Below are 20,520 nucleotides of genomic sequence, written 5' to 3'. Positions count from 1 at the left end.
GCCCAGAAGCAGCTGTGCTGGACACACGATGCAGTGACAGGGCTGCGCGGCCAGGCGACTCATCATCTTCTCACAGAAATAGAGAGAACAGTGCGCACAACTTGAGGCAATTTATCGAGCAAAAAACAAAAGAAGTCTACATTAAAAGCTAAATGTAAGGTAAACGTAATATTTATTTTAAAAAAAAAAAGTGGTTAAGGTCAAAAAGTGGACACCTTCGACGTGCCTCAGGTTCACTTACTGAGGCACCGGCTCCGAACCATGACGATGAGGGGACAGCTGGCGGCAACAAACCTCCTCCGCACGGAGAAAGAAACTGGTTACTATTGGTGCTTTCTCACACTCACACACTCTCTCACAGTGACACACACACACACGAAGGAACGGCGCGGACGGACGGACAGACACACACACACACAGCAGGACAGGGTGAGGGCGAAGCAGCGGCCGGACTCACCGAACACATGCTGGGCCATTTTGACGAGGTGGTCGGCGCGCGCGGACAAAGCCTCCCTCTCGGACACGGAGCGAGCGCGCCTCGTTCCCGCTCTTCTACGTGCACATCCCGCCGCTCCTCCACGCACGCAGCGCGCGGACACAGAACACGCGGTTAGAGCGCGACAGAAGTCCGCCGCGCCCCACTCTCACTCTACAACCGAACCGTTACAGTCAGAAAAATCACACGGCACCAGCAGCCGCGCGTCGCTGGCGAACTTTACCGGCGCTGATACTGTACACACACACGCGCACGGCTCCAGAAAGTGTAACACGGCAGAGCGTGCCGGCTGCGGTTTAAGAGAGAGTGTGTGTGTGTGTGTGTGTGTGTGTGTGTGTGTGTGTGTGTGTGAAAAGACAGAAGCGTCACAAATGAGAGAGAGAGAGCGTGTGTGTGAGAGAGATGGTAAGAAGACAGAGCCGCTCGCTTACAGCTCGCCCGTCTGGCACGAGGGCGCCATCTTGTGAGGCCACGTGACCACGCCACACCAACACCGGCTGCTTTCGCTCCGCTCTGGACCGCGGACTCGCCACCGCCCGTTGCCCTGGCGACGGCAGACCGGGATGCGGCAGCGCAAACATGGCGCAGACTAAGGGAAGAAGGTTTCTTTTTCGCTGTGTCGTCGCGATGAAAGTTTAAGCCCGTTCTGCGACATTTGTATTTCATTGCAGCATCATGTATTTATTTATTTTATTTTTATTTTTTTTAAAAAGACTTTATCGACTCGAGGAGTTTGCACGGTTTTGTCTCTTTGGAAACAAAACGAGAAGCTTTAGTTTAGACTAGAGCCTGGTGCGTGCGGAATGGTTTGCTCCGCTTCCTGTGTGTGAAACAGGTTGACCCACAGTTCGAGTCGGTCAGTGAAACGCAGGTGATGAAAAAGCCCCGTACACCAGCAGTACTAAAGCACAAAAATGTGAGATACATTGATTGAATCAACCTGATCTGAAACAGAGCAAGACATTCACTGTGTTTTTTAGTAACACCCCTCTGAATGCTGTAAGATGAAAGTCCACTGAGCTGCACACCTGTAGAACCAAGGGACCTCAGACACTGGATCTCTGCTGGGATGCTGCGGACACTGGTGGTCAGAGGCGCACCTTAGGAGGTGATGTCACACTGTTGGGCATTTGCACTAAGTGGCACTTTGGAACACATCCAGGCCATCTCCATGCATTATTCCACCTGGGGAAACAGGAGTGTGATTTAGGCAACAGCAAAACACTTACTCAGCCATGGATCTCATATTAAATAACATGCACTGTTTTTGAGCTTTGAACCAATAAAACACTCCCAGTTTCATCCAAAGGCATTAAATTGATGAGAACACTTTGAAACTCACATACATTGACTGAAGCCGCTTATCCCAAGTGGGGTCACGGCGATCTAGAGCCTAGCCCAGCAGCACAGGGTGTGGGGCTGAAGGGGGAGGGGACGCAGCCAGGACAGGATGCCAGTCCGCCGGAAGGCACCTCAAGCAGGACTTGAACCCCAGACCCACCCGAGAGCAGGCACAGGCCGAACCTGCTGCACCACTGCACCCTCCGCTTTGAAACTGACATTTGCTTTTCCAGTAGACTTTAAATTACCCATCATGACCGTTTTTGAGAGATGCTCCCAAAATGTGGTCATTTAAAAGGAACAGTTTGTGTAATTTTTTGCTATTTATACAGGTTATGGATAAAGTCTCCAGGATAGCCAGATCAAAAAAAGATGATACAAATGAAAAAGTAGCTGAGGTCTTGGCATGGTTGTTCTCACAACCCATATGTCAGAAGGGTGAGGATGTTAGTATTGGGTATTGATGTTTCTTGTCAGATTGAACTTGTGATTCACACTTGTTACATGGAGAGAACTTCCCTTGAAGACTCTTCACAAGCACATACACTGGAGTGTCAGAGACTGGGAGATTGGCACAGCGTGTAAAGACAAAAACTAAGTTTCAAGTTTTATTTGTTACCATATAGGCCTGGGGTATCCCACCTTTTTTGGCCAAGGGCCACAAACACTATTGTAGACTGGTCCAAGGGTCAAACGTGTAAAAATCACAGTAAATGACACAGTAAGTGACATGCTGAATTCTAAATGTCTACACTGAAACATTATTTTATAGTATTTCATTTTAGGCATGGTGTGTGTCTAACTATAGCTGTAATATCACGTGACTCAACAGAATTTACACTATTTAAGGTAGTAATTTTCCAGATGTTCTTACAGGCTGCAGTACATGAAACTGAGGTCTGCACATTGGATGCCCCTGATATAAACATTCTGGAATCTGATGCCACACATTTATGTGTACACAAATTAATAACAGTGAATATAATAGTAAGCATAATATGAAAATAGTATAATTACATATTATATATAGTATAATTGCTTGGAAAAATAAACAGTAAAACATACTGACACAAGAGAACAGGTTTGATGTGGAAAAGGACAGCTGGTAATGTAATGGTTAGAGCTGCTGCCTATAGAGCCAAAGGTGTGGTCCCCACATCCAGCAAGGTACACACACACATTTTCAGAACCGCTTGTCCCGATACAGGGTCACAAAGAACCAGAGCCTAACCCAGCAACTCAGGGCATAAGACTGGAGGGGACACACCCAGGATGGGATGCCAGTCCATTGCAAGGCACCCCAAGCAGGACTCAAACCCCAGACCCACAGGAGAGCAGGACCCGGTCCAACCCACTGTGCTACTGCACTACTGCACCCCTGCCTCCAGCAAGGTAGTTATCCCAAATTGCACCAGTAACGTTACCCAACCGTATAAGTGGCTAAAATAATTGTAGGTAGGCCTACATTGATATTGTGCAAAAAGTGTCAGCTAAATTAACAAATGTAAAAGATGGCTTGAGATCAACTAGTCTCTTGCAAGGACCACCCTGGACAAGGTCCACGTAGCTCTGAGCTGGCATGCATTCAGAAGCGTTATTCATAAACTAAGCCATTTTTCATCAAATAAAATTGCAAAGAGGGAAGCGACGCTTAAGGGCGAGCCCGTACGAGTGAGCTGCCCCTTTAAGAGGCGACTGCGCGACTCAGCGTTTGCGGTAAAAACGCGGAGACTGCGACTGCGCTTCTCCACACAGCCACAAGGTGGCAGGACACTCCGTAAGAAGACACACAGCGCGCGCACCGGCTTGCGCTCTTTGTTTGCTTTGCCCCCTGCCAGAAACATACGGACATCACAGCATCACGGTAAACCAAAAGATTTGCAGTATTTATGTTTTCGCCTAGAAAAAAACACACACACACACAACTGATACCATCATATGAAAGCAGAGAGAAGCCCGAATTGCTGGAAGAAATATTAAAAGATTTATTACAACATTTGTTTTAAATTTATGGTACTTTATACATAACTTTCACCAACACAACAGTATCACACCCTTTTAATGCAATTAAACAATGATAAAAACATTATACAGGACCAGTCATGAACTTAAGATCACCTGGCTACAACCCAAGGGGACACAGTATGTTCGATGGTACTTATTCAACCGAGACACTTGTTTAAATATTGGTTTAATTCTCTGAGAAATTACTCATGCAAGTAGCACAAAATATTGACAGTACAAATCACCTGTTAAACGAGAATGAGTTTTCAATAGAGAATATTGGAAGTGACATGACTCAGAAATGCCTTATGGAACTACATAGTAGTAAAGCCAATACAATTTAAGAGAAAAGGCAAGATATCAGAAGCAACGATGCTGTGATTTCTTCAATACAGTTAATTATTATCCTTTTTAGAAGTATGACTTACAGTAACACATAAATGCAGAGTCTTCTTAAAATTGCAGTGTAGCATATAATTCTAACCACATGTTCATATTCTAAATTATTAAAAAATTAAAATAAACCCTGGGTTTCGGGGCGTGAAGGCCTTAGGTTATGGTTTCTTCATGTCCTTCATGTTTTTTTTTTTTTTAAGATTTTGATTTTTGTTAATAAAAAGAATAAAGCTTATTATTCAGACTCTACTACAGCAGTAAAACTACCCTATAAAAACAATGTACATATTGTCCCAAAAGTTAACATACACTGTATCAGTAAAGATGCCATTTATGTTTCCTAAAATGCCTTATTTTAACTTGATGAATATAACCAGAGAGAGAAAATATTTTCAGGTGGCTTTTACAGCCTCTTTTCAGTCAATTGAAATAAATTAAAAAAACAGAGTATTTCTACATTTGAAGATCTAACTGCAGACCTGGATGACTGGCACGCATATGATTGTTTCACATAAATTGCTATAACACAAATAGAATTTAGCAGATCAGTAAGAAACATTAATGGCACATAGAATCAACATCAAGGAGATGTTTGATTGATGGGAAAATAAGCACTGTAAACCTACAATCACTGTATCAGTAACAATCAAAACTACACATGGAATGTAATCAAAGCGTTGCTCTTCAACATACACGTTTCTAACGAAGACCCCCTTCAGCCTAATGTACGGACGGAGGCAATCCTTCACATTCCCACCACACTGTGCTACTGAAAGAAGTAGCCAAATTACTCTTACACACAAAATACTATTTCAACCGCAGCTGGGTTTAAACATTAAAAACCACTTGCAGCAAGACATGTATTCAAATCTATTTCTAAAAGCTGCCAGTACATAACAGGTGAATGATCAATACAAAAAAAAAAAAAAAACACACAACAACCCTTCTTTCCTTCACATGTGCAAAATAGAAAATGGCATAAATGAAAAAGCGACCTCTTCTTTCCACGTTGTCCTCCCTCATATAGTGCTTAAGACGAACTGACAGGACTGAGCCACGTGACACACTTTGGTAGGAATGTCTCATTAACTATGCACTGCTTAATCCAGCTCGACTTCATACAGAACCCTTTACAGTGTTCGAAAAATTTCCAAACCAAAAGATGGAAATATTACCCAAATAAATACAGTAATGATGAAAAAGAAAAAAAAAAAAAAGTACAGTCAGTCTGAGTTTCAAACCACCTGAAAAGTGCCTTCTTCAGCATCTCCATTCACATTAGACGAGATGCATTTGGTGTTAATAAACAAACAGAACAATTAAAAATAATAAAAATAAAATAAGACAATTCAGCATTCCCCAAACTGGAGGGGATCTGGGTTTCTTCGCTCTGTCATTTTGATGTCGGCCAGGCTGCGGACCTGCAGCTCATCAGCTCCCTGAGGACTGGGTTTGAGCAGCCAGCTTTGCCCCCAGCGGCGACCGGGCCTCCTCCGTGATGTGGTCCACCGCTGCGGCAGGAACCGCCCCGGCCAGGGTCAGGGAAGACGAGCTGACCCCGTTGGAGGTGCTGACCGAGCTGTGCTGGATGGCCTCGCCGTGGGGGCTGCTGGGCACAGACATGTCCTCGCAGCCATCCTCCTTTTCCGCATCTGGAGCGCAGGGACACGGGTGACAGAAGAGTCGCTCAGTACACAGAGGCCCAAGGAACAGGCAATGGCGCAGTAAGAGAAAACACTGTGCGCGAATTTTCCGTGTTTTAAAGCTTTAAAGGGACAAAAATGAGCAGTAAGACACGATGACATCACAAAGGCCCATCCTTGTGCCTGTACCGGCCGGGACCCCCGATTCCGTAACAGCAAAGAAATTTAAATATACTAGACCACAGCTCCACTTTCTTGCGCATGTGTGCATGAGTGTGTGTGTGTGTGTGTGTGTGTGTGTGTGTGTGTGTACCCTGTTCTGTAAATATATCCTTTCTACCTCCATTCATTAAAGCTACAATTTAAACCAACATCATAAGGCTACATTACGTTTTTTGGCTGCCGGTGAATTTTCGGAAAGCCTCATTCTGTTTTCATTTGTTTCTTGCGATCTTGCCAACTACTGCTGCGACAGATGATTACAGCACCTGATTTTAATGATGCTCACACTGGAGAATATGCAAGACTTGGAGTCGAAATACCACCAGCTGTTAGGCAGTTGCACTGAATTAATTGGATCTTGATGGGGAAAAAAGCCCTCTGTAATGTACCGACTCATAAAGGAAAGCAGACCACCACAATAATTAATACTGCTAATGATAAAAAGTCACTTCAAATGGCACTTGGTAATTAATGATTAGGTTTGGTATTTAAGAATGGGAGATACGCAAGCCGCAATAAATTCTCATTTAAAAAGCCTTCGGTGGGCAGCGTCTCCCCAAGTATTCTTATTGATGGGATTTTGGGCAAATGATTTAGCACAAATGGATGCCAACACTCCATAAACTCTTTCGCCATATTCTCCAACATAAGGTGAGTCTCGGCGTAAATCAGAGCGCTTTTTTCCGCTCCACACTGAAGTGCGTATAATTGCTCCTAATGGCGCTGGGTTTAGGACCGGAAGGCTGGCGTGGGGTTGATATATTATCATGCGCGAATCTGCAGGTTCCCCAGGCAGCGTTACACCTTTTTTTTCCACGAATTTGCGAGCATGTTTCCGCCGCAAGCAGATGGAGGATTCAGTCTGCCAAGCAAAAGCGTAGCCTGGCTTGTTTGCAGGGGAGGCTGGGTAATTTCCCTCCACCTGCCATGGCTACGCCTCAGCTGGATGGTTAAGTACGCCAGCAGACAGCACTCGTGGAGACTGGGGCCCCCAGGGGGCACCCTTCCTGGCTGGACAGCTTTACTGGCTTTCAAGACCAGCAGACTGAGAGATAAACAGTTTGAGACAGAGGAAAGTCACATATCCGCTGCTCCAACAGCGCTATTAGTATGTTTATAACCGGAAGGCTCCAGGTGCTCGCGGCGTGTCTTCCATCGCTGTCACCGAGCGTGACCCTCCCCCACAAACAGACATGAGCGATGGCCCCGGTCCCTTCCAAGCGCTCCCCGAAGGAAAAAGCGGGGTCGTCCACGACAGCCGAGCGCAGCCCGGAAGCCATCAGTCTGTTCTGTGGTTAAAAAGACAAGCGACGAACGAGCGCCACTCCGGAGGGGTCCTCACGCTTTCGTCCGGCCCCCACCTGCCCCGGACATATTTCACACGCAATTGTTGTCAAGCCTCAGCCATCGTACGGCACCTGCTGACTGCGGAATGCCGCAAACTCACTGACGAGAGGGCATTTTTCCACGGAGCCTGCGACTTGCGTGAACACCGCAGGCAGCGCTGACAAAAATAAATACCGAAACGGCCCTGAGAAAAAGAGGGCCGGGACGCACCCCTGAAGAAAACGGAATTAAAAAGCATCTCCGGCTCCTGCAAAAGTGCTTACGACGCCCGTTCGAACCTGGGAGCCATTACAGCGTACGGCAGGCGCCCGAAGGCCCGTTAGCGGCGCACGCGGCGAGACACCGCTGCCTACCCGCCTCGGGTTCCACTGACAGAGGCAAATTGAAATGAAGTGGCCGCATATGGTAGACACAATCTCCAGATCCGCAAACATCACAAAACATCATTAAATCACGACGGCAAACGATGCGCCGCGCACTGCAGCTGCCCTCCTCCCGCCTGTCAGGGTCCGGTCGTTTATTATAGGCTTCTTAATAGCGCGAGTGGAGAGCCGGTGGGTGGAGGGATTTGTAAAGATCGCTCAGAAGCGCAAACGGCACGCAAGCGCGGGCGTGGAAATCGGGGACGACGCAACGGTCCGACTAGAAAAGGAACTAAGTGGGCGAACCAGACGCGGGGTGATTCAGCTTTATTTGTAAAGGTGCGGAACGACACCTGCGCCCTTGCGAATGCTCTTAGCGGAGGCATCGTACAGCCGTGGGCCCGTGAAGCAGAGCAGCTGGTGGAGGCGACGCGGTGCTACTCACTGTGGTAACCAGCCTTCTTCTGCATGATGGTCACAGGGCAGTCTTTATGAGCCAGGAGGAGCTGCTTGAGCTGAGCCACCTCGTTCCGCAGCAGGGTCACTTCATTCTGCGGGGGGGAGAGGGGGAGACGCACATGGGCACTCGGAGACACTCGGAGACACGCGGCTCGCCCCCCCGCCCCAAGGCTGCGGGTGAGACACACAGGGCACATTTTACCGGGAGCGGATGTGGTTTGACACGAATTCGGGCACAAACGATCAGGGAAGTGGACATTCCGCTGTCAGACAGTCGGTTGCTGGAAACCCAGCAGCATCCACACCTCCTACATGCAGTCCTCACACCACTATGTATGCACGGATTATTGCACGGACCCCCCCCCCGCCACCCACATAACCGAACCAGCGCGTCGCTTCGGTACGAGGTGTTTTTCGGCGCTGCTCTTCCGAGGCCGTAATTATGGCCCTGATGGCTGCAGAGCCCTACATCTGTCAGAGAGAAGCTCCTCTGCCTGTGGACACAACTTTGTAAGATTTACGGTCGCCACCCTATGAAGGGGGGTAAGAAGGAAATTCTGCAGGCAGTAAAGAGGGCCACATTATCGTGAAGGTGACTTTATCAGGATTTAGAGCGCCAGAGAGCCGGCGGAACATCCTCTGGCAGATTTAAGCTCTTTCTGCTCGGCTTTTCCGAGCGCCACGGCAGTCTAATCTACGAGCGGAAAAGCGGCCAATTTATCTGAATCCATCTGTTTGGCTGCCTCCTCTTGGCACGACCGGGCTGTTGCGGCAACATATTTACACACAGCTGCCGCGGCCCAGCGTAGCCCGGTAACGCGCCCGCTGCCGCGCCTCCGCGGTGCAGCTGCGCCATCACCTCCCCCAGTCGCCACGCTCCCCGCCGAAGCACGTCTCGGTGCACGCAGGTACGTCATCTGCGGAGAGCACCTCGCGCACAGACGCAGCCTGCTGCAGACGGGAAGCGGCAGATCTTGGCCAGCTGGAAAATAAGCCGAAATGTTGGCTTCTGTCCGACTGCGTGCGAAAGCTACGGTCTCACACACACATCCAGCCTTTAAAAACAGGCGCTGTACAGTGCAGCACAGTGATTAAACCACAGCTGTGTAAATGAAGGTAAATATTCAGGGTAATAAAGACAAAGCAAATGCTTGGAGGATCCTGAGTCCTTCCTGCTTTGCATTTGCCAGAATGTTCCGCTATCCGGCTCGCCTCTCTCCAAACCTGGAGGAGAGTCCAGCACCCTCCGCAGCTGAAGACCTGGTTGCTAAGAGACTGAGCGCAAACAGAGGGACGAGTCCAGGCTCCCAAACTCGAGCCATTTCACGTGTTCACGCAGCAAAGAGTTCAACACAAACACACGGGGCCACGGGAAAGCATCTCGATGAAGAAAATTCCAGAAAATGTCACTACCTCGCTACCCAACGGCTCATTGAAAAGCCAGTTAAGTAGGACATCTGAATAACGGTGAATCATTAAAGCCCCTCCGTCGCAGTGATGCTGGTGCTGCGGTTAACACACCTGCCTCGCCGCTGACAAACACCATCGCATTAAGAGCGCTTCCATGTTCACCACGGGTTCTTCAGCTCCTCACCGCTACCATCTCTGCTCCTGACACCCCCCGTGCCCCCTCGCATGCGCTCCCATTCGCCGAGCCCTTCGCGCGATCGCGCACGTCGGCTCCATCGCTGGGGGAGGTGCTCTGTTTTTTTTTTAAAATCACAGAAATCAATGATATGCTCCCCCCCCATTAATGTCTCCCTCAGGTTTAATGGACAAAGAAGACAGCGCACAAATAAACAGCACATCTCATTAAACTGTCTGGGACGCCAACGCAGCGTCCCCCCCGTTCGCAGTTATCAACAGAGACAACAGATACGTGAACTGTTTCGAACTTGTCAGCATTAGATCCTAATTGCTTTCTTCAAAATGAAGGTTCAAACAGACACGTTTCCCAGGGAGATTTTTGAGGCCACCCCGTAAATTGCCGAGGAGGAGGAGGAGACGCACTTGTGCGCGCCTGACATCTGGAGATACATCTTCATTGACAGGGAGACATCAACACGCGGCGCTCCACGTGCTGCCGCTGTCATACCGCAACACTTGTTAATCGCCACGAATGACTTCATTACCACGGTGGGGGAGGGGGGGGCTTAGCGTGGCTCACAGGGGCCGTACCTGCAGCTGCACATTCATGGAGCTCAGGTCCTCGGCCTTCTTCTCCAGGGACTGGACCCACACCTTCCTCTTCTGGCGGCAGCGTGAAGCCGCCGCGCGGTTACGCTCCAGGAATTTGCGGCGCTTCTCGTCCGGATCCTCGCTCACAGCCCTGCGTCGCCGGCCACCGGTGCTGGGCGCGTGCTGGGCAGGGGGCGCCGGAGAGGCCTACGGCAAGGGAGCGCAGAGACCGGACAGCTGTACTACAGTGACGATGCAGCACCGCACCGGAACACTTCTGATTCTGAAAGGCGTACGAAGCGAGTTCATTTAAAAACAATATCCAAGTTTAACACGTTTAGCTGAACCCTCGCTGTCCACGACTCGCATAACGGATCAACTACGGTGAACTTCTTCAAATGTAAAAAAAAAATGGTTTCCCCCATCAAAGCTGGGTCCACGAGCACCAGCACATACACACTCAGCTGAGAAGCAGTACTCACAGGTGTCTCTGTGGTGGAGGTGGCGGGCTGTTGGAGAGACTGGGGGCAGGGCTCCTCGGGCTTGGCTGGGGGCGGGGCAGAGGGAGGGGCTTCGGTCACAGCGACACTTGGGGCATCGCCCACCTCTCCGTTGGTTACCTGAGGGTGCTGCTGGGTCAGCGCCGCTTTCAGCCTCTGGGGTAAAAGAGCAGGACAGCCGCCCGTGACGCCTCTCCACAGTGTACATACGCCACAGCTGTGTCCAAAGTCGCATTAAAATGCATTAACCAACTGGCTCCTTACAAGTGGACCAGTAAATGAGTCTGATTAAAAAAAACTCATCGTTCGGTTAAACTTCTCGACAGCATGTGGCAACCGTCCTCAGGATTCAAAGTGACATCTTTTTCTGCCTAAAGAGGGAAACAAAGACAGTTGAGCAGACGCTTTTTCCATGGGGCTGCCTTCATGGCTAATTTCCTGCTACCTCCGGGGGCCCACGGGACGCACTCGCTCTCCTCGGATGTCACGTCGCATGCAGAGCGGCGGCCACGCAGAGTTCTGCGTCCATCCCTGCTGCGAGGTTCTCGGTCCAGCAAGCCCAAAAGCGACAACACGAGTCTTAAGAAGAATAACCCCCTCCCTCGTAATCCTGTCTGTGCCACTGGACCAGCAGCGGACCAGCAGCGGACCACTATTATCCCTCAGCGAGATGAGCACAAAGCTACTCTGAACAACACAGTCATACTTCCGTATCCCTATACATTTCACTCCGTTTTACCGGCCCACAACCCATAATGGGCTGCGGTAACGTTGGATGGCCAGGTTTACACCTGTAGAGTAAAACCACTTATGATCTAGCGATTGTCACTCTTCACAGGAGCACTTAGAAGATGAGAACACGTGACTTGCAGATGATCTAAGAAAGAGATTTCAGAGAACAGTAGAGCAGAGGGTGCGGACGCTGACTGGTGCAGGCTGCGGTTCGACAGGGAACGGAAGTGCCATCAGCTGAAGGTGAAGGACTGTATCGACCTTACTGCTTTTACACCGTGCCGTTTCACTTACGGTTGGGTACAACAACCCGATCCTGGCTAGAGCGCTGCATTTTTCCTAAGAACAGCCCATAGAAAGAGAACAAAAACCTGTCAGATCCATATTTCATATCTGCCATGGAGACCTCCTCAGTGTTATAACCCTCCTCCTCCTGGGTGTTATTCCACCATCTGCTGCAGTATTACTTATCTTTATTTTGCAACTAATTAACAGCATAATCGTCTGAATTCAGCAAGTTAATTATCATTATGGTGGACTTTGCAGCATCATCAGTCCTTGTAAAGCAGCGTCCTGGCGCCCCGAGAGAGTGCGGGCGAGGGGGCTGGCGGGGGGTGCAGGTGCCCTCCCTTGCGTGGGCTCATTAGGGGTCTGCCGGGCGAGCTGGAGCGCGTGCGACTCGTCACGTAAGGAGGGTCTCGCTCAACAGAAACCTTCTGACCGGCAAACCCTGGCCGCCGCCAGCAGCGCGCCGCACCTGTCCGCGTGTCGGCTGAGCTCACGCTGGGTTCCGCGTCAGACATTTCACCCCCACGCCAGGGGTCTCCCTCGCCGTCCTTCAGCAGCCATTACAGGCAGCGTGAACCTGACACGGCGCGGCGCACACCACATCCTATTCCGTCCCCAGCGAACACACAGCCACTAGTGGAAGCGGTTCACAAGTGACCTAAGACAAGAGCAGATGCTGCGACTCAGCCAGCGCTGGACCTCCTTCCTGCCTGTGGGCCTAGGAAAGGGGCCTCCAGCTAATACTCTTCAACATACCGACATACTCCTGCAACACATTAATAGCATATTCTCACACGTCCAAGGATCAGAGGAGTAAAAGAGAGCATAGAGTGTTTCAATACATAAAATGATTGCGTAATGAACTGCAGGAAACTAGCACCTTCCAGAAACGAGTCCTACTTTGTGTTACTGAAGCATACAAACCTGGAAAAGATACACTGTGTGCCAAACTCCGGTCTTACCGGCTCCGCCGTTATGATAAACGTGATGTTGGAAAAAGAATCTGGTTAACTGTTGTTTTCTAAGCACTGTTTTGTCTACACTGACACAGATCACATACAAGAGTTGTGAGAAAAGGGGAATCTGAATGACCAAGGACTTGTTCCCTCTGCTGGTGAAGTAAGAAAGTGCAGTGTTACTCATACAAACACACACTTCTAGAACCGTCCTGAATCCATGCCAAACTTTGTGCCCGAAATTGTCATCGTCGCTTAATTTATGCGCATCGTACAGATGGTAGCTGAACTGTCGTGCAGCGGAAAGTAAGGTGGTGTGCATAAGGTACGTCTTCGCGAAGAGCTGCAATTCACAGTTACACATATTAATACAACGGTTCCGAGAATAAGAGATACTAAAGGGCAGGGAAAGAAGGCTTTAATATCCTCGAGCGCTGTACAGTACACAGAAGAAACGGAGGGCTGTAAACATATACGTAATTATTTAAAAAAGAAGATTACCATTTTAGCCTCCGACTGGACGGGCTGTGGGGAGGAGGGCCCCGGGATCCCTGGGACGGCAGGCACTACGGTGACAGGTCTGACAAGCTGACAGCACAGACACAGAGAGACGGCAGCACATTGCAAATTACCGGTACGGTCGACGAGCCGGCCGTTCCCCAACCCCCCACCCCTCCACGTGTCTGAGCCTCATTAGGCTGGAGGTTCTGTTACTGGCAGGGGGGGCCGAGCTCGCTAATGAACCCGTCCATTTGCCTGCCCGTGTGCAGAACATACGGGCGGAGCGGACCGCAGGGAAGGACTCGGGGCTCACGGGTCGGACGAGCCCAGCCCTCCAACCTCGAGAGCACCCCCTGCAGGCTTGGGGATTGGGCTCCGATTCCCTGCTGTGAGGTCATCACGAGGCAGCCATCACTCCCTCGGCGTTCCCCGCAGACAGCCGGGCCAGAGAACCACCGGACATTATTCCAGCAGCCATAATAGCACCATTTCTACGGCTGACTGGTAGGATGCCGCCCTGGATATGAATCTATTATTCATGCATGCGAACCTTCAAGTACCATGCTGGTGACTGCTCTGGACTGATCAGTCTGCCATCAGTACTTTCACCAGTATTTATCTGCTAATGGTGTCTTTTGCGAAGTTATTGCTGCCGACACAGCAAACGCTGCATCTGCCCAGGGAGAGATAGGCCGGCATGTAACACAAGCAAATCACAGTAAGAGGGCCCCAATGCAGACAAGAAATAAGGCTCTCACCACCTTATGAACATTCAGTCCAACAGCTACTTCTTAAACTTCAATATACACCATGTGTCCCACTGATCTGAGAGGTTAATCTATCCTGGAACTGCTCCTCCAGGAGATACTGTGCGCTAATAATACTGCAGTCATACAAGAGAGGAATTCATGGAAAGCCCTTTGGGAAATAAAGGCTGCTCAATGTGTTCAATGTAACAGGCATCCGGGGCACTTTCACTGGGTCTCTGTACTCTCAGAGAGTGAAAGAAAGACACAGTCTTCCAGACTTACTGGGATGGCAGTGGGAATATGCACGCTCGGGTTTGTAATGGATGCTGGGATAGCAACTGGCATTGTCTGTCCATTGGGGAGCTGTAAGAGTACAGGGAAAGTGCCCGATACAGGGCTGGTGGGGAGGAGAGAATACCCAAGTTAGGCAGATCACCACATTTCTTTAGTGCGTGACAAAACATTATTCAAGAGCGGCACACAAAGCATGTTCAATCAAAACACAAAACAAAAGCTGTAATTATGTTTATTCTTCCTAGTTAGGCATATAATGTGACACGCGTTGCCTCCTAATGGAAACTACATGTTTAAAAATATGAAGCTGAAAATTAGCAGGGAGTCCAAATAAAAATTAATCTAATTAGAAAAAATATATAATGACTGAAATACAGAAACAAAACAACGATGTCACGTGAAGAATTCAGCGAGGCGACTTACACCACAGGCCTGTTTGAGGCCGGGACCTGTGTGATGACAGAGCTGGATGTGGGTGAAGGCAGCGCCGACTGAACCACCACTCCCGTGTCCGAACTAGCCAGGAGGACACTGGGAACCTGGAGGGATGCGGGACGGAGGACCGTAGATGGCGGCTGGGAGATTGGCTGCAAGGTTATCTCCTAAAGTGCACAAAAAGATCACAACATTTACTTAGCAGATGTTTTTCTTCAAAGCAACTTCCAATCAACACTATGTAGTGTTATGAGCCCACACACCTTATTCACCGTGGCGACTTACACTGCTAGATACACTACTTACACTGGGTTTCTCACCCATACATCAGTGGAACACACACACTCTCTCTGTCACTCACACACTGTGGGTGAACCTGAACAGCATGCCTTTGGACTGTAGGAGGAAACTAGAGCACCCAGAGGAAACCCACACAGACACAACATGCAAGCTCCATACAGATTGAGTGGGGATCGAACCCATGTCCTCTCGCACCACCCAGGCACTGTGCGACAGCAGCGCTACTCGCTGTGCCACCATGCTGCCCACAACACCAAAACCGTCTCAATAGGCTGCTGTTAATGACAGCAGGACACATTAGGCACTGATTCTACTTTATATTCCTACCACACCGTGTTGCGTAACCCTTTGCGGTTGCTGAGAATGGTGACACAAACCACTGACACAAACCACTGACATCTATGAAGTTCAGCATTGCATGCAGAAGATAATAAACATAAATCACACTGCACCCAAAAAGCCGCTCAGCCCATAAATAGACGGGTGCACAAGTCAAAAAAGCAAAACGATTGCATGAAGAAAGGTCTTCTGATGGAAGCGTTTTTGTTTTCTAATTTGTGCAGTTAACAGTACAACTTCCGAAATTGCTTTCTAAGTCACTTTAGTGTCTCAGTTTATTTTTTAAACAAATTTACAAAACGTATGACATTATTATTCACATAACACTATTATTTATAGACAATACTACACACAAAATTTAAGACAGTGTCATAGGTTACTTCTCATCATATCTACAACTATTAAAAACCGCACAATGTAGTTACTCCCTGCAAGCTGTGGACTGTATGCTGCTAAGAGAGAGTTACCATAGTACAGGAGGAAAACGTTTAAGTATTGAGCAGCTGTCTAAATGAACAACATGCAATTACCAGTTAATTAGTTCAGAGAAGATTTAATTTGCCACATCAATAAAGGTAAACATAAAAAGTATGTGAAAATCAGTACAGCTCACATTTAAGTCTGAAATGAAGGGATTTTATCTACGGTACGCATCTGATTAGTTTTTTTTTCCCAATTTAATTTTTGTTTTAATAGAGTTGCACCCACATTGTGAGGAGCATCTTGCTGGTAATTTCCTGACTGCAAAATGATCATTAAACATTTGCCGCTGTGTGTTTCAGCAATAAAACATTCATTTGTGACATTACTTTGTCTGCTACAAAATAATTTCTTATTAAGCCTTTACTGTAATGATGCCACAGGGGAAAAGAATCAGTTTTCTGGTTTATATGTTGAGTTCAGCTGAAGCCACTTCTTAACAACAATAGGGACAAAGCAGAGGACCTGTCACAAGAAACCTCTGATCATCTCAAATCTCAGTGGTCTCTGTTTGGTACTGGGACAATAAAATACTTTTAAAGTTATGTATACACATAAATTATAGTAACTGCAATTTGGCATCTTTTATAGTAGGGCTGGATCACCCAGGCTTGTTACTGGGTGTTGGAGCCGGAGCCGAGTGGCAATACATTGGAAGACTTTCCATTTCACAAGCTGAGACAAGACTGAGATGAGTTCTTTTTCTTTTTACACGTGAAGGGAATCCAAAAATGTGGTTCACTGCAACTTTAAATGAGATTTTATTGCAAGCACTTCGAAGAAACACGCTAGAGTTTATCAATAACCTCATAAAGAAGATATGCATATAGAAGATATTCCCCTCTGAAATTTTTTGTTTTACAGCCTAAAATTTCAAGTTACAATTATGCCTCCCCCCTTACCAACACCGACTGAAGAAATTTAGAAAGCAAAAAACAGAAATGTAGTTACCTATTGACATGTTAAACACCCTTTTCCCCAGAAATGAAAGACCGAGATTGTTTTACAAAGGTTATTCTCATCGGATCACCAGATCATCACAGTTACTCATATGAGCATGAAAGAAGAAATTTTAATCTGACACTGCAAAACCACAAAATTAGAAATACTTGGGGACTGGTGAATATATTCTACAGACACTGTACATCATGAAATTTACAGGAGTTGTATAGAGTAGCATTAATGCGTTACGCATATAATAGATTAAAAAACTGATCTCAGTATAAATACCGGCCACATGTATTCTGGATTCACTTCTGCCAGCTGTGATGTTTTCTATCAACATTCATGCAACACGACTAAATTAAATTTAACGGGAGGAGCTCCCTACAATGCCTTCTGGTCAATCTTAAAAGCGTGAAAAGTACCATATCGTTGGTAATGCAAAAATGCTCCCTGGGAACTGCAGAACTGAACAATCTGCAGACCTTACAAGGAAATGAACACCATAGCGGGAAATCAATCATGAAAACATTTGTTTAGATATTTATAAAACTAAAAAGAGATACCTGGCTTCGATTACTATCGTAGTACGCATAAGTGACGATGTAGGAAGTGATCGAAGAGCTGAGGATTCCTGCTCCGCGATGAATCTCTCCTGTCATTACGAGTAGGGATGTTCTCGTTTTGAGCTTGTTGGCGCCATCCCTACAGCTTACCTTGTCGTCACTTGTGGTGGACTCAGGGTGGGGCAGAGGGCTGTCTCGGTGGGTCTCCACGCTTGAAGGCTCTTCCATTTTGTTTCTTACAGTTGGCGTGGCGAGTGGTGACAAATCTAACGGCAGCTAAAACACAGTTGAAAATGTCAGCTGAAAGCAATGACAGAAAAAGAAAACCCAGGGAATTTCTGCAGACCGTTTTCCCACCTCTACGCGGCGATTCCGAGTTACCTTTTTAATATCCTCTTCAGTCGCTTTTTTGAAGTCATGCTCAAACGGACTGGCGAGTTCATTGAAGAGCCCCACTTCTTCACAGTTCTTCAAAAAGCGCGTAGGCGTTGGCGTTTGGTCTGGAACGAAACACATCGCACGCTAGCGGGAAGAGTGAATTTCTGTATCCTTCTCCGAGCGCCCGAGCTACTTGTTCGCTCACCAGCAACGATGACGCTGTCGTTTCGCGCTGGACCGAACTTCAGGGTCATCTCGTGCTTGTGTTTGTGGACCGCCAAATGGTCTTCATTGGTGAAACGCTACACAAACGCAACAGGGAAGCGCCTTAGAGTGACGATCTAGGGCAGAAAGTCGAGCGCAGCGTTGAACTCTAACCTCTCACACCAACCTGACCACATCCGGGAGCAGTGCATACAAATGGTTTGTCATCACTCATATTCAGAAGATCCACTTGCACCCCTGATTAGAAAACAAAGGAATACTAGGGTCATATCAAGAAACAGAACATCAAGAAAACTAAATCCAAATAAAATGTTACTGCATTAGACTGCGGTCAAATGATAGAACGAACGTCGAAAAACAAGCATATTTACACACCAATGAAGCACTTTATCGAAAAGGATTCAGGAAATATTCCAGCCGTGCACCGCAAGCAAGCAAGCAAGCAAGCAAGCAGTGTCAAATACTTCGGACGAACGATATTAATAAAAAGTTTTATTCGCAATGTTAGGGGAGGTGATGAACTTCACGACGACTGACCCATTTATACTCCAGGGTTTTCTCACTGTAGTAATGCAGCGCAACTACCTTGATCAAGGGCACTACGATGAGAGCTCGATTAGATCCGGCAAGAAAACAGCCCTAAATGCTACAGTACTCGCTGCCATATTAAACTTGAGAAACCCATGCTATCAAGCAACAAATAACATAAGTGACGTTCACGTTGATTGACAGGTAACATGCAGATGCTTTTCTCCAAAGGGATGTACAATTAAGGAACTTACACTTACTTACCCATTTATACAACTGAGTAGCTTAGGGTAAGTACAGTACCTTGCTCAAGGGAACTACTGCAAGAGGTGGGATTCGAACCTACAACCTTTAGGTCCAAAGGCAGCAGCTATAACCACTACGTCTGCAGCTATACCATTAACACAAGCGATGAGTGAACACTTTCACGTTTACTAGCACATGATGATGCGAAGTCTCCAGAAGACAGAGGAAAAGGAGGACATAAAGACGACGCTATGCAGCAGGGTGGAGAGAGCAGGCTGGTCACACAGCTGTGCTTCCAGAGCTCAATGAATGAATGAGGAGGAGGAGGAGGAGGAGGAGGAGAGCTGCACAGAACAGCGGACCGCGGACCAGCCTGCTCCCACATCCATGATGACGATCGCCGTGGAAATGATCATGCCAAGTTCCAGAGAGAGTGGCTTCCAGTGCGTGTTGACAGGACAAACAACAAAGCGTCTTCGACTTCGAGCTCAGCCTGTGTTGTTGGAGCGAACCACCATGATCTGCTCGCATGATGAATACGAGTAGAAAAAGCGGGTAACGGGTAAAGATCAAGTGAGCGATCGCTGCCGGAGACTGTAGCTGTCACCCTGCGGGAGAGCTACACCACCACCCTCTGCCTGCCTGCTGCTCTCTCTCACACACACACAGACACACACAGCACAGAGCGCGTCGCGTCGCCATATTTAGCATCATTATTATTATTATTACTTCTCTATGCAACTGTCTCTGGCTCAGAGCTACCTCTTTTCATTAACCGTAAAGTTTCCCCGGAGGGATTTAACCAGGGCTTTACCTGTCTTAGCGATCGCTGTCAAATTTACATGCAGTATTTACACTTACCCACGGGTTCAACCTTCCTGAGGGCCGAATCCCATACGGCTACCGTCACATCTCGCGAGAGTTTACCCCTCGCGTTTTCCGGAAACGTCTGGCCGTCGCATCACGTCACGCCACGTAAAGCGCGGGAGCCTTACGCGCACTGCGCCTCCCGTACTGCAGAACGCTTCTTGCCCACGAGTTTTATAAATATCCATTTAAAGCAGTTGATTTCGATTGGAAATAACTGCCATTTAATTTTTAATTGTATAGTCAATTGTGTGTATGCTGTAATGGATCCTCCTCCTATTAAATACAATTTGCAGCAAACTTTACACAGAACTGGTGTTCTAAAAACTGTTAACTTAATAGTATTGAAACTGTAATTAGGCATATGATAGAACGTAAGTACTTAGATGGAGACCAAAAGAATCACTATTATTTGTAATAGATTAGCACTGACCTATGCATGAATTACAGGAGTTATTCATTTCTATCATTTGAACAGGGCCTGGTGCAAAAACAACTTTGGCATTTTCATATGTAGTTAACAGAATACAAGAAAGACTTTTTTTTTTAGCACCAAGAGAGTATATCTACATTTATTTATGTGATATACAAAACCAAGATACTGTATTCAATAGACTGTTTGCCTACTTACACAGTGCAACTGCTCTTCTGGTCAACTTTTATAGTTGCATGTCTTCATTAACTTTAATGCATCTGAAAAAATGTTACTGAACGGATTCTAGATTTAGAATGAGTGTACAATCACT

At 47.5% G+C, this 20,520-nt stretch overlaps 2 protein-coding genes across 5 annotated transcripts in view; both read right to left on the bottom strand.

Annotated features, from left to right (window-relative positions):
• The window catches only part of chn1 (chimerin 1), a 33,410-nt gene extending 32,439 nt beyond the window's left edge, over positions 1 to 971 (bottom strand). Inside the window, exons 1-2 of one of the 2 annotated variants that reach the window (XM_029247241.1) lie at positions 928 to 971; positions 458 to 649 (exon numbers count right to left, since the gene is read on the bottom strand). In XM_029247241.1, the coding sequence (XP_029103074.1) occupies positions 458 to 476 (19 nt within the window). In that variant the 5' untranslated portion in view covers positions 477 to 649; positions 928 to 971. The remainder of the gene's footprint in view (positions 1 to 457; positions 650 to 927) is intronic. The other variant, XM_029247242.1, reaches the window with a different exon arrangement.
• Positions 972 to 3,805: 2,834 nt separating this feature from the next.
• On the bottom strand, positions 3,806 to 19,848 carry atf2 (activating transcription factor 2). 3 transcript variants are annotated; one of them, XM_018729094.2, is made up of 12 exons: positions 19,769 to 19,848; positions 18,300 to 18,370; positions 18,114 to 18,210; positions 17,912 to 18,030; positions 17,681 to 17,806; positions 14,892 to 15,070; positions 14,457 to 14,571; positions 13,426 to 13,512; positions 10,931 to 11,104; positions 10,449 to 10,655; positions 8,257 to 8,362; positions 3,806 to 5,889 (listed from the first exon to the last, which is right to left on the bottom strand). In XM_018729094.2, the coding sequence occupies exons 2-12, from the start codon at positions 18,345 to 18,347 to the stop codon at positions 5,669 to 5,671; spliced, it is 1,479 nt and encodes a 492-aa protein (XP_018584610.2). In that variant the 5' UTR covers positions 18,348 to 18,370; positions 19,769 to 19,848; the 3' UTR covers positions 3,806 to 5,668. The 3 variants fall into 3 exon arrangements, with proteins under 3 accessions (XP_018584610.2, XP_018584608.2, XP_018584609.2); XM_018729092.2 differs by having other exon boundaries at positions 19,722 to 19,769; XM_018729093.2 differs by lacking the exon at positions 13,426 to 13,512 and having other exon boundaries at positions 19,769 to 19,823.
• Between the last annotated feature and the right edge of the window lie 672 nt (positions 19,849 to 20,520).

This window comes from Scleropages formosus, chromosome 21 (assembly GCF_900964775.1).
Source record: "Scleropages formosus chromosome 21, fSclFor1.1, whole genome shotgun sequence".
Taxonomy (NCBI): domain Eukaryota; kingdom Metazoa; phylum Chordata; class Actinopteri; order Osteoglossiformes; family Osteoglossidae; genus Scleropages; species Scleropages formosus.
Note: the sequence above shows the minus strand (reverse complement) of the source record. Positions and strands in the feature narration are given on the sequence as shown.